The sequence below is a fragment of the Thunnus maccoyii genome, chromosome 16 (genome assembly GCF_910596095.1).
Source record: "Thunnus maccoyii chromosome 16, fThuMac1.1, whole genome shotgun sequence".
Classification (NCBI taxonomy): domain Eukaryota; kingdom Metazoa; phylum Chordata; class Actinopteri; order Scombriformes; family Scombridae; genus Thunnus; species Thunnus maccoyii.
Window position 1 is genome coordinate 29,201,441 of NC_056548.1, and position 14,747 is coordinate 29,216,187.

The window sequence follows — 14,747 nt, forward strand, 5'->3', positions numbered from 1 at the left end:
TGCAGCCCGTGACGCGAGCTGAACGGGATCCACTGCCTGGCGGAGCCCAGAAAATGCGCAGCTCCTCAGACGTGCTTGTGTTGCACGATCTCTCTCTCTCTCTCTCTCTCTCTCTCTCTCTCTCTCTCTCTCTCTCTCTCTCTCTCTTTCTCTCTCTCTTTCTCTCTTCCCCTCCTCCCTGCTTACTAAAGGTGACCGGGGAGCCGCGCTCAATGCTCATTATTTAACATCTTCAAGTTAAGCAGCAGCGGGAAGACGAGCTTGACGCAGATCTGCTCCGGACACTGCTGTCTGCTGGAATAAGCTGAGAGGGCTGCCGGGGGTCTGTGTATTGATATGTAGAGTGCTGGGAGACTGTATGTGCCGCTTCATGCGCCAGCCTCGACTCTTCAGGTGAAGCCTCCACACCTATAGGCTGTTTTTTTCCAGTGCGGCTGCATTTCCATCCTAATTAATTTTGTCTCACCTCGCCACCACGCTTGGATGGTGGTAAAACGACTCGCATGCATTGGTCTTGGAATAATTTTGCAGCCTAAGTTGCATCCCTGAGATCGCGTGTCAAAGTCATTGGCAGGATCAGAGTTAGTGATGTGGACTACTCTGGACCGCGGGTGCTGGGGGGTCTGCTGCTTGTCCCTGCTGGTGACTGTAGTCTGCGGGGCGCAAAGGTGAGACCCGATAATAACACCATGTCTTATTTCAAACAGGGCCTTATTTTTGTTCGATTATATGGATTCTGAATTGAAATCTGTTATCTGTCCTCAGCGCCAACGAGCCTAGCAACATGTCATATGTGAAAGCCACCGTGGATAAGCTGCTGAAGGGCTATGACATCCGTCTGCGGCCTGATTTTGGAGGTAAGAGCCACTAGTGTCCGCTGTGTTCATCTGACTAACGTGATGCTCGGCGGGCTGCTGTAATGCTTACTAATGCTTTGCTGTCATATGTTCCACAGGCGCCCCTGTGGATGTTGGCATGAGCATAGACATCGCCAGTATTGACATGGTGTCTGAAGTCAACATGGTAAGTTCCACATTCTCCCTGGTGCGATGCAGTTTGAGACACAGACTGCTTCCACGTGACAGTCGGGCGAGTTTTTTTGCCTTTTCAGCGCGCTCCCCAACAAAGAGATGGAGAGGCTAGAGATCTGTGTCAGTCCAGTTCGCTTCGTACTTGGTGCAGCGCCGCTCCTGAAGGAAACTAAAAAGATTCCCCTCCTCCCCCCGCTCCCTTTTCAGCACCATGGAGAGATCCGCAATGTGTCAAAGCCAATCCGTATGCATCAAGTGCTTCCCCGCGGTGTCACAACCGGCGGAGGCTGAGAATTAACAAGACAGAGAGAGACAGACACAGAGGAAGAGGTGTGTATGTGTGTGTGTGTGTGTGTGTGTGAGAGAGAGAGAGAGAGAGAGAGAGAGAGAGAAAGAGAGAGAGAGAGAGGGGCGATGTTGCACTGCTGTTTAGTGATTCCACACACGCTTCTGCGGCCCCTGCATGCGCGGTGAGCCCGGTGTCAGAGAAGCCTCAGCTACCTGAGCACCGGGGAGAATAGGACAGATGGGGGGAAGAGTGGATCAAACAAGACGTCTGTGTGCATGTTTTGGACGGTTTTTGTTTTTTTTTTTTGGCCTCAATGCAGTAACTTCATAACGGCTGTCAGTAAGTCAACAGGAGGAAGGAGGCCTAGGAAAGCAGTGTATCTGCAGAATATAATTTGACCACTTAATACAGGGTATCAATGCAGAGCTGCCAAGGTGCTACACAGCATCAGTGTCTGTAGCAGCAGAACCAGCTGAGAGGTCTGCATATGTGCAAAGACAGGTGTGTGTGTGTGTGTGTGTGTGTGTGTGTGTGTGTGTGTGTGTGTGTGATAGAGATAGAGAGAGAGAGAGACTCAAACTAACATAAACAATTATTGACACATACTGGTTATGTATTTTTTAATTTGATGTTGCTTTGCTGCAGCATTACAGAAAGCCTAATCTATGTTTTTCTAAGTGTTCATACAGGTCAGCTTTCAGTCCCAGGCCAGAAAATTAGAAAATCAGAAAATTCTGCCTGTTTGATTAATCTGTGTCTTATTAGATTCAAATATAGATGTATTGCATATTTACCTCCAGGATACAGGGGTATTTGTAAATGCAAAAATATCAAATTGTAAATAGCGGCGGTCAAGACTTTTAATAAATTGTATTTAGTCATGTAGTTCAACTAGAAAAATCCCACGACAAATTTAATTTAGTGAAGGATAAGGCTGATGTTGTTTTTTTTCTCACTGTCAACAAATTCCAGGCCGTTTCTCAGTACTTACTGACTTCCCTGTCCTTGCTGTCATAGTCAACTTTGAGAAAGTGAACCCATCGCTGTTCATATGGCCCAACGTTGAGAGCTCATTCTGATTGTCCTAAAGGATATGGCTGGTGATTTTCTATAACAACAAATCTCATGCAGAGACAAACCAACAATGAACTGATCCAGCCTGATAACAAGCCTGATATATCTTGTTCCTCTGTGCTGTCAACTTCAATCGTTGTCTAAAAACTATTAAAAACATGTTAATCACCCACACGAGTTGGTTCGGCTCTGCACATGAGATTTGTTGACAATAAGAAAAATATAGAAAATCACCAGCCTCATCCTTTAAGGCAAGTATGCCCACTCTGTTGCTAGTTCAGTACAAACACTCCACATATGTTAAATAGCTCAGCAGATGATTATTTATGACAGAGTGATCAGATTATGATTGTTTCTGCAGCTTTTGCGGTCTTTTAATAAGCTTTAATGAAGAGGTAACGTACTGTGAATCACCTGGGTTGACTACAGCGCTCTCAATCACCAGTGGGGAGCTCAACTACTAAAGCCAACTGATTCAGTCAGTGACAATGGTTAAATCAATAATTATTATTAAATAATTAAACATCATCATTTTGTGTCATCACTGTCAGCTGTGGAGTCACACAACTGTAATTTTCAAATTGTAACACATTGCATTGTGGTACTGTTAGCAAAAAGTAGTGAAAAAGTCTATGACTCTTATCCATTGGGAGCAAAGCATGAAGTCAGGTGATGTTAATATAGAGAGAAAAAGTCCATGGATGGATGGGTCAAAAAAACATTAGACTTTACATGAGAGATCACAGTTCATTTCAGGTTTACAACTGAGAGTCAACATAGTTTTTTTTTAAACCATGACTATGATCGTCCCCTAACCTTAAGGAAGTAGTAATTTTCCCTAACTTAAAGAACTTATTTTAAACCTAACCAAGATGTTTTTGTGCTGGAACCTAACCAAACGTTAACCGCAGCATCATTACATCATAAAATGCATTTCTTTTTTAAGTGTTATTCGTATGGTTATGGTTTTTGAAGGAACAGACAAAATGATAAAATACTTCCGTGTGTTGTTCTAAAGGGCAGTTACAAAGTCTCTGTCTTTTAATTTGGAGGACTTGTTGAAAATTGTGGTTATGGCTGTAGTGTGTGTTGTAGTCATTCTGTGACATCAAATCTGATTGACCAGTGACAATCAACAGCACTACTGCTAACTTGGATTTAGCATCACCTCCTGAGCAATGCCCAAATTGATTTCCCCAAAGCGAGCAGAGAACAGTGGAAAGAAAAGCAGAGCTTGTGACGATGCATTACATTATGTTATATTTGGTCACATTCCTGAAGCAGAAAAGGGCTACATGACTTGGACCAGCTTTGAGATAACTGTCATGGAGTTAAAATCATTCAGTTTCACCATCTGTCTGAGTTTCTTGCACAGCCTGAAACTGTTCTGACACTGGATGGAAAAGAGATGATGGGCCTTGACCTCACTGGTACTGGGTTCCTAGAGGAGTCCACATAATTGTCAAGAGTGTTGACCTGTTGGCTCCTGGATTTCCACAATTCTTATGCCCGCAAACACTTTAAAGTGGCAGGATTCTGACTTTAACCATGTGAGCATGGTTGAGTCTGACCACAGGAAAACTTGATCGATGACAGGGCGACCTCGTTTTCAAGCAGTTTACACAGTTGAGATTGATTTAGGGCAGCATTTAACTCCAGGTGGGGTAGGGTGAGTTGCTGATTGGGAGCTACTCATGACCTTGCCATGATAAAGGAGACTCAGATGTGACCCTCTTCATCCTCGGTCTGGAGATATAAAACAGAGCCATGGCCCTGCTCAGAGGCATTGCAGAAAATGCGGATCTGTCAAACGCTGGGCTATAGCACCATGGCAGGGTGGCAAAGTAGCGAGTTCTACATCAAATTCCTTCTAGGCTTTTGTCAGCTCCTCTGGAAGCATCAGGTCATCACAATTCCATCCCAATGTGAAAGGGACAAAGAATTCCAAGGGTACATACTGGCTCACCATCACTATGTAGATATGCCACATTGTGGGGGCTGCCTGCTTCACTGGACAGTGTTTGTATCCAAGTGTATCATAAAGACAATCCCATTTTAAGCTAAGAGTAGATCCTGGTACTGCAGCTTTGTCCTGCATCATTCGATGCTGTCAGAACAGGCTTCCTTTGTTAGGTCTTCATATATGTGATGGGCGATTATACACGGTGGAGGCAATTATCCACATGGAAACTACTGTCTACTATGGATCTCAGCTCATTGCATATTCCAGTGTGATCCCTGACATACCACTGAAGGGCGAAAATGGCACAACATGAGCTAGTGTAGTAATGTAGTGCCAGCCAGTGATACTTGCCACTCATAGAGACTGGGTTTGCTGCTGCTTTCCAGGTCACGCGACACAAATCAAAGGAGGGTATCTCCTGGTATCTGATCTGCCCCAGTCAGGAGTAAGGGTGGTGCATTCTGAATGGGTTGTAAAAGAATACCCTGCAGGTGGCGATACTTCTTTAGTGCTCCACTAGACTCAGGTGGTCAGAAGTAAAGGCTGGAGATCTGATAGCTGTTGTGTGGATAGTAGAGGTGTGCAGAGAGCCCAGTATTTGTATTGTATCTGTATTTGTTGAGGCAGCAAAATTATTTATATTTGTATTGGAATAAAAGTGGAAATAGACATAACAATCTTGTTTTAGTTTTTATTACACTTCTAATTTTAGGATATTAAAGTGTTAAAATAAGTGTTCATCAATAAACTTTTAATTATCATGAACACTTAAATGTAATATTGGTTTATGGTTTTCGTAAACCCAGCAATAAACACATATAATCATAAACATCATTGAAAAGAAAATCATTTTAAAACTAACATTCAGTTCCTCAAATAAATATTTGTATGAAATATATATTTGTAAAAACCCACTATTGTTATTTGCTGAATACTGTATTCAGATTTGGCTCCACCCCTAGTGGATAGGCAGGTGAAAATATTCTGACAGACACTGAAGCACCACTGAGAGACGGTCCACAATGCTAAGTTCCCACCTGAGCTTTCCAGGCCTAGTTTCTGGCTGCTGCAGGAAGCAGTATTGTTCTTTCTGACCTATCATCTAGCACTGCGTACATGTCCAGGGTTTGTCCCTTATGCTGCAGGATGACTTGAGTTACCTTGAGATGGACACATTGTGACCCTTGTGGCTTGTTTAGGTAAGATGTTTCATTAATGGAATTCACCTGACAAACCTGTGTGGTCTGTGTGGTCATTGACTGCAAGGAGGATTTGGAGTTGTTTCCCATTGCACAGGCAGACTGGTTTCTTTAGTGTGCACTGGGCTGCTTGATGTAGCCAGCCACACTTCCAGCATCAGTTCCTGGTTCAGGTAATCTTCTTTATTCTCGTAGTAGGGACACATTTCCGATTTCCTCATCGTTGGTGCTTGAGTTGAAGGTGGGGGTGTCTCAGTGGAAGGAATAAAGGGATATTCTGACCCATGAGGGATGGTGCCTGGCCCGGGTTTTATTCTTGGGTCTCACTGAAAAGGTCGCTGTCTCTCATCTCTGCTCTGGTCTTCACAGTTATGGCACCAGGAAACTTAAAGGGAAACTTAAAGATTTTTCAACCTGGACCCTATTTCCCTGTTTTCCCATCATTTTGTGTCCAAGTGACTAATGGGGACAACAATTTTTGAAATCAGTCCATTTGAACAAGAACGCTGCAGCCAGCAGCCACGAAATGGGCTTCAATGTAATCCTTTGGGACAATTGCGCACCGTCAATGTATGTACACTAAAAATGCTTGGTTTTACCACTGACAGGCTGAGATTGTAATTATAAGTGTCTGACATTATGGAAAGGACCATACAGAGAAATAAAATGTTTTTCTTTACCTATCGCTTGATCCAGTCTGTTTGTTATTGTGTCTAACCAAGACTTGCGAGAGTTGAGTTATTGCAGGAAGACTGCTAAATAATCAGCTAAATATTTAGCCATGACTTTAATTATTTTTTTATATAACACTAAGCTCTTCTTTCCTCCAACACAACAAACTCTTCCCAGCACTCCTCTCTCCAACTCTCACTCATGTTTCCACTGTTATAAAGCATGAGAAATATTGCATTCCTGCTCTTTTGGCTTGCATTGTGTTGCTGAGCAGAGAGACCTGCTGAAGTAACTTTGAAATGGGTCCTTTAAACTGTGTGTGTCTCTCTCTCTCTGTACCTCTCTACTATAGTCTCTCTCCCTTAAACAATGCTGCAAATCTTACACCTGCTTACCCCAGATGTTAAATTTCAGATGCAGTTTCCACCGCTTTTCTTACACTATACCGTGGAAATAAGGAGAAAATGCAATTTGGCTGTTTAGTGCCTAAAAAGAAGCCACGATACCTTTTATAAATACCCCAGTATGGAGGTATTTGTAGTGGTGAACCCACAGAGAATTATGACCAACTCTGCATTTACCCTCAGCTCTACAGGGCATTTGGGGGTCTTTTAACACATTGTTTTGCAAGCAGCTGCTTTCAGTAAAAAAGCTCAGATAAACCCACCGTACACTACTTGCTCAGCACCAAACAGCAGACAGACACAGTCAGAGACTAGCTAGTGGAGCATTTACCAGTTAAAGGCATACTATGCAGGATTTGTTGTTTGGTGTTTGTAAACACACAGCATTCAAAGATGGCCCCTCCTCCCTGGCTCAATGACTGAGCGAGAGAGAAAGAGCAGCAGTGGTTGAGGGAGCCAGATAGTGAATGAAGAGAGTGAGCGGTGCTGCAGAGAACAAAGCTCTCAATCAGATAAATAAAACATTATTCTAAAGCACAAATAATCATGCTCACACCTCTGCACACTGCGAGAAGTTGCAGCATTGCCAGATTTTGTGTGAATGCAGAGCTTCATCCTGTCCGCTGTGGCCTCTCTGCTCTGTGTGTATGTGTAGCTCAGCCCTGCCCTCGGTCAAGCAAACACACAGACCTGCAGCTCTTTATACATCCATGACACAGAGACAGAGAGCATAGGGGAGCAGAGGAGAGAGTGGAGACAGTGATGTAACCTGGTAGCTATGCTACGAGTCCTGACCTCACACCCTGCACGCTGTTGGATGGGGGCTACCAAAAGGCTGAGGCCCTGAAACGTCCCAAACACAGCAAAATAATAAGAAAATACAGCCAGACGGCAGTCTCTGTAGATAAATGTACTGCCTCATACTTTTAGTGAGTCATAAGTGATGATTGAGAGATTGTTATAGATTGTTTTTTTAGGAAAATCCTGGGGGTGGGGGGTCTAGGTGGAGACCAAACCACAGGTAAAGACAGAGTAAATATCAGCTGGAGGCGAACATGACAAAGTGTAAATGACTCCAAATGAATGTCTATGTTACTCTGTGTCTGCTTTATATGTAAATAGGCAGCTGTTTACTAACACACTCACCACATCCCAATAGGACTTGGCAATATTTTTTGACCAGTGGCAGGTCTCATGAGTCACAATCAAAAAACTCATGGTGGCAAGAAAATGTCAGAGGATCAACAAAGTCAGAAGGCTTCATCCTCAAAGGACCATGACTATGTACACCAAATTTCACGGGCAGCTATCCAATAGTGGAAAAGTGAATCACCATGGTCAGTAGGTTTCATCATCTGTGTCTATAGTCTAAGTCTATATAAAATCTTATGGCAACCCATCCAGTAGTAACTGTAGCTGAGATATTTCAGTCTGCAGCAAAGTAGTAGGAAGGACAGACGCAGAGGGACGGACAGATGGACATACCATTAGAACTCAACACTGCCGCTAGCTAATCATTAGCCACTGGCTAATAATTCTGACCCATGAGCCAGTTTTATTGGGAGAAAGGTCAATAATACTTACCTGTGAATCAGTTTCAGCGGGAAGAAGGTCAATAATACTAACCCCTGAGTTGGTTTCAGCAGGAGGAAGACTGACCTGTGAGTTGGTTTGATGGGGAGGAAGGTTCAATCTGCATACAAATAACATGACTTTACACTTTCAAATTGCATGCAGTGCATATGCCAAAGTCCAATTTTGCATGCAGGTGATATGCCAATTCTTCACAGGGAAGTTAAGTCAATATAATACGACTTTCTTTTATTTTATAATCAATCAATCAAACAATCAATCAGTCAATCAATCAATCATTCAAACTTCATTTGTATAGCACTTTCCATACAAATACAATGTAGCACACAATAAAAACTGAGCTGAAGAAACCCTATCATAACTCATGAATTTGCAATGAGGAAACACCAGAGGTAGGATGAAAGTGTAAAAATTCAGAATAGCAAAATAAAACAATACAAAAAGTGAAGTGTGAAAAAGATAATATACTAAAAAAAAGAGGAGATGTATTAAAGTGAGTAAAACGAGAAATGAAAGGTAAAGTATATAAGATAAAATAATAAAGAAAATAATAAAATACTTAAAGAGAGGAGATCGATTGAAGTGACTAAACCAGAAATCAAAAGTAGGGTATTAAAAGGAAAACAATCAAGAAAATAAGAATATAATAAAAAGGATATAATAAGTAGTAAAACAGGCTAAAACATATAAATAAAAGATAAGTAAATGAAATTCAATTTAAAGCCAGACTAAAGACAACATTCTTTGCTGCCCTCAGGTCCTTAGGAAGGCTGTTCCAAAGACATGGACCATAGTAATAAATGATGCCTCACCGTGGGTTTTCGTTCTGACTTTTGGTATAATTAAAAGGCCACTACCAGAAGACCTGAGGGTTATAGAAGGTTCATAGGATAAAAGCAAATCTGATAAATGGGTAGGACCAAGACCATTAAGAGCTTTATAAACCAATAAAAGGATGTTGAAATCAATTCTGAAGCAGACAGGTAGCCAGTGCAGAGACTTAAAAATGGTGTAATGTGTGCTCTCTTTCTGGTCTTCATCAACACATGTACAGCTGAGTTCTGAAGCAATTGTAATTGCGATATATTTTTCTTAGGGAGACCAGAAAGCAGAGCATTACAATAGTCAGTCTTGCAGGTAATAAAAGCGCGCAGTGAGAGAAACGTCAGGACATTTTATCACATTTTACTGTTTTAACCCAAACCATGATCTTTCCCTAACCATAACCTAGTGGTTTTAGTGCCTACCAACCAACGGGATTAAATGAGACACAAAACTGTTAAAAATGCGTTGTTAAATTGGCGTATCACTTGCATGCAAAATTGGACTTTGGCATATGCACTGCATGCAATTTGAAGTCATGTTCAAGTCATGTCATTTGTATGCAGATTTGTGAGACCGGGTTAATACTACTGACCTGTGAGTCCATTTCCGCAGGAGGAAGGTCAATAATACTGACTGGTGAGTTGGAGGAAGGTCAGTAATACTGACCCATGATCAAGTATACCTGTGGGTACAGGTTTGTAGTCATTAATTTTAATTTTTAGTTTGCTGTATGCTGCCTTTTGGACTAAGTACTGCAAGTGTGTCAGTGCTTTAATAGTGATGTTCTTTCTTCTCTTGCTCAACTGTGACTCCATGACTCCACCCCCTGCATTCTCAATTGCCTACAGACCACAAAACACACATATGGGTCAATTTTTGTGAGTCATAAGTCACTGGAAGAGCAAAGTCATCTACTGTACCCTCCCAAAGGTCAAACAATATTGTAATATAGTCTGTCTTTCTTTGTTCTATCAACTGAACACAGAGTTCTTCCCCCAGGTGGGTAAAAATCCTATCAGTTCAACTTTAACTGCTGCATTGCTTTGCAATTGCTGGAATGGAGCCATTATTAATGTTTCCACATGTGCTTTTTCTGCTGTGACAAGTCAAAATGTCTGCTGTGGAAAAGATCCAAAAATGATGATTCATCTGGAAACAACAAAGAAACAAGAGTGCTCTGATGCTAGCAAGGCTGTCAAGATTTAGGTTAGCAATATTTAGTCAGAGAGCAAAATGATGTATAAAGATGGACAGACTTTGGACAGGGAGGAAAAGAACAACTGAGGATGCTCATCAAACAAACTCATCAGTCAAGTCCAAAATATGAAGAATCCTATGTTGTTTCTTTCAGTATGGCAGAAGAGCCTTTTGTCTGTTGTGTGTGTATGACTCCAACAGAGCAAGGTTTAGCATAAATTTCACTTGCACAAAAGACACTAATGAAGATTAGTTTTCCTGTGCAACAAGGTATTATTACAGATATTTCAGGTATGCTCACTTTCAGTTTGACCTCCAAACAAAATGGTTTAGATCATCTTGATAAACTGTTGTCTGATATTCTGATTGCCCATGCTTGTAGCCCCCTTGAACTTTCTTGTAGTGATTTCACTATGTTTTTAGGTCTCAGCAAGTTAACTTAGGGAGTACACTGTTCTCATAATTGACCAAAATGATAAAAATAAGCCTCGAATTATAATAATCTGGAATTATTATGAAATGTGTGTTTCTATTCTAAACAGAGGTATAATTTGTGAAGAGAAACTGTATGTTCATTGTGATGCAGAGAGATTAGCTGTCATCCTCCAGCTGTCTCTCCTCCTCTAGCTGCTGATCCTCTCAGTTTCTGCGTTGTCTGTCACCTCTCTTGCAGTTTTCAGCCACCTGTCACATGACAGGCCATTTCTCAGTCACCTCTCATCTGCTAGAACATACCACAATCCCTCAAATAACTTTCTTCACGCTTCTCCGAGGTTGGGTACACTTCATTGTTCTCACCTCTGATGGGAGAAAATGTCTTTCTGTCACCATCACACAATTTCAGCGCATTTCATTACATGTTTATCATATACGGGAAAGCGTGATTTAACTGACAAACTGACTTGCCATGCTCCTCTCACACATTTCCTTTCAGAGGACAAACCTTTCTTGCTCATGATCATGGGGTATGTTGTGCTTCTGACAGATAGTTGACTGGAAGGTCCAATACTGTTATCAGTAACACACCTTCTGCCATCTGGATTCATAGTCCTGTAGAGGTGACAAAGTAAACACTCTCTGGCTATAAAGTGACTGGAAGGAAGAGCTTCTCAGGTTTCATTATATGTGCCAGGATAACTAGAGAAGCCTTTTCAGGGTAACAAATTTCTCACCTAAAGCTTACAAATTAACACATTATATCTGGTCTTTTTAATCCATACAGAAAGTGTAAAAACAACAATTTGCTGTTTTACGGATGTTATGTGCCTAACTATTTCTTAGGTGGAAGCCTGAACTTCCTAGAGTCTGAGGTGGTTTTTCAACTTCCACCCAAGAAACAGTCCAGCACAATGTACCCATACTCTTCATGACAAAGGAACATGTCACCCAGTGCAACATTGTGGCTCATTGACATGCTTATAAAGGTTTTTAGACAGCAACAGAGCTCTACAGAACAGAGGAATAAGATATATCAGGCTTTGGATACACACACAATACTTGTAAGTAGGATCAATTCATTGTTGGTTTGACTGCAAATACAGAAAACCATACCATATCCTTCAGAGCCAATCATTGAGAAGGGGGAGACAGTAATTTGTATAATGCACACACTTTCAGACTGTCTCTCCTCAAAGGCATTCATTATGTTGCACTTGACTGTACACACAAAGTGATAGAGATAGTCAAACCCTGGATACTTTCACATCTCCGCACACCTGGCCAATCACTGTGTAAAGTGGGTGTGATTCTCATTGTCACTTTCAGAAAGTGACAAAAACTGTTGGACGCAGACAGAAAACGTCTAAAAAAAGTATTAAGATAGTTGCTCCTAGAGGCTAATGATTGCACTTAACAATAGGAAAATGTTGCACCGTGGGTGGTGCTAAAGGAAAGGCCACAAGTTCATAAAAATGTGAGGGGTGTATCTCTTTGGGAGTGTTGCGGTAATGCGCTCAACACATTTCTTGACAATGTGCCTGTGTTATTATGACATAAAGTTAAATGTCTACCCTGAGGGTGTCATTACAGGAAAGCTCATGGAGTGTGCTATGTGGAAAGGGTTCATCTCTGGGAGCATGAGTGTCCTCAGTAATTATTGTGTACAAATAGAAAATTTGGTACTAGAGGTGATGGTGGCTATAAGGGAAAGTACAGGGGAGTCTAAACATTAGAATTTGTCCTCTGGAGACCATGAATATTTACAGCCAATTTCATGGAAACCCAGCCATTCATGTTTGTGTGCACTGACACGATCAATGTGTTAATCAAAGGGAAGAAATGAGGGGATTGTAGCACTAGATCGAAAACTCAGGGTTTCATTATAGTATTTAGGAGTCATATTCTTGGGACCATGAATATACATACCTAATTTCATAGCATTCTGGTCAATAGGTGTTCCTTTCTTGCTCTGGATCAACTGACAACTTGACTTATCTCTGTTAGTGTCAGCTTTCTACTTGTTTACATGTAGACAAAGTGACATGAAATAAGTGCCCCCCTTCAGGTTCTCCTGAGGACATTTCTCATGTCACATTGGGACAAATCAAGCAACCTTGTCCTTGACGTTGAAGCAAGGCCAGCAGACAGGGCCTGTATGCTTGTGAAGGTCTAGTGAACTTGGCAGTTAGTGAGTAGATTAAAGGGAGATTTCAGATCATTGTCAGGTCTGTGCTAGCCTTAGTCATCTGACATGCTGTGCTGTCAGAGGCAAGAGCAGTTGGTGAGGTAAAGCGACAGTGATGCAACATGAGGTTTTGTAGTTACACTCCTCACAGACATACGCCCCACAAAATAATACCCCCATCATGCTACAGTTTCGTTCCAGGTTAACATAACACAGTTTACACTTGATTTTCAAGTCAATTGCAATAAGTTGGAGGAGTATTTTAATGACTCCATGGAATTAGAGGTGTGTGTTGGGCAGTCATCTGTGTTTTGGGGATAGACTGTGGGCGAAGAAGCAAAGTTTGTGGGCTCAACAGTGGTACCACAGTGCATGTTACCATGGAAACACACCTGAGATTGTCTGAAGTATAGGGTCTCTAAATGTTTAGGCTTAAAGTGAGTCTTTGGATGTGCCCAAAATGACTCCCTATTCGCTATATAGTGCAATATATCTACCTTCCACCATTTTATTTGATTGTTTGGATTCTGAGTGTGTCATTTATGTATTGTATGGTGCCCTCAAAAATTCACACAATGAAAAAAAAAGTGGTGAACATGGCCTGTGCTCTACTCCCTGCTAGAAATACTACAATACAATGTGCCACATTTGTTGATGCAAAAATTTCAACTCTGCAGCTGTCAGTGATAACACAACATTATATTACAACATTTTACTGTTCACTAAAGTAAACTATTGAGTGTCTCTTATATGAGGAGTAGCATGAATGAATGTGAATTGGGGGAGTGATATCAGACACAGCTTTTATATTTGTGCAGCTGTCTAACTAACCTAAGAGCTAAACTAAGCATGGTGGAATTGGTCTTTCTTTCTGCAGCCCCCATCTTGACCACCTCCAGGACTGCTTTCGAGCCTGTATATAGATGAACTCTATGGACAGTTTGAGTCGTGTTTTTTTGCTGATGATGAGGAAACGTAGATTTGTTATCATGGCAACCACAATGAATTGGTGAGTCAGTGTTGCAGTTCTACTTCCTTGGTCCTTGTCTTTTCATGAAATCTATGAGCGCTGTGTGCTTTAATGACACATATTCTGATAGAAAACACCACCCCCAAGGCTCTAGAAAGCTTTCCCTGCCAAAATCAATCAATAGCATCAGCACACAAGCAATAAGCAGCTCATCAGCTGTTAATGAAAGTGTGCACATTGCCTTCAGTCCCATCAACATCTGTGCATTACACTGACAATCAACTAATAAGATTATGTACCAGTCAATGGATCTGATAGCTTTGTCTATTAGTAGCCATTTAAATCCCTCTTAATAGCAGCCTATAACTAGCTTGTGAATACTTCGGGGTGGTTTTACAGCTACAGACCTGGTATTACTGCTCTCTACTCAACATTCATTTTTTGTTGACTAATATGAGATAATTAGACTGATAACATTTTATCCTGCACTCTACGTTTGGGAACTTGACAAGGCTTAAACAGCATAATACATCTTTATCTAAAATATGTTATAATCCATATGAATTTTCATACTTGGTTGACTTATATTTTGCAACAAAGAACCAACAAAAGGGACCCTCCCACAGGACTGTGTTGTGCATTTGGAGAGTGTCATGTGTTATCAGTGTATGTCCTCCCAGCAGCTGTTATCGATCAGCCTGGCAGAGTGATATGTCCAGCACCACCTCAGCATTAGGATTTATGAGAAGCTCTGCAGACAACACTTCATCTTTGCACTGGGAAGATATCAAGGTGTCAGGATGTGTCCTGCTTTCCAACAGCTCATTCAGATCTGGGGTCAATGGGGGTCACAGAGCTCTCAATGCACCACATTAGTATGGGCAATATCCTCCCATAGCTGAAAAAT

At 41.5% G+C, this 14,747-nt stretch overlaps 1 protein-coding gene across 1 annotated transcript in view; it reads left to right on the top strand.

Moving 5' to 3' along the window:
* Positions 1-201: 201 nt before the first annotated feature.
* gabrb1 (gamma-aminobutyric acid type A receptor subunit beta1) overlaps positions 202-14,747 on the top strand; it is a 100,128-nt gene continuing 85,582 nt past the window's right edge. Inside the window, exons 1-3 of the mRNA XM_042387813.1 lie at positions 202-668; positions 766-857; positions 956-1,023. Of these exons, the coding sequence (XP_042243747.1) occupies positions 589-668; positions 766-857; positions 956-1,023 (240 nt within the window). The 5' untranslated portion in view covers positions 202-588. The remainder of the gene's footprint in view (positions 669-765; positions 858-955; positions 1,024-14,747) is intronic.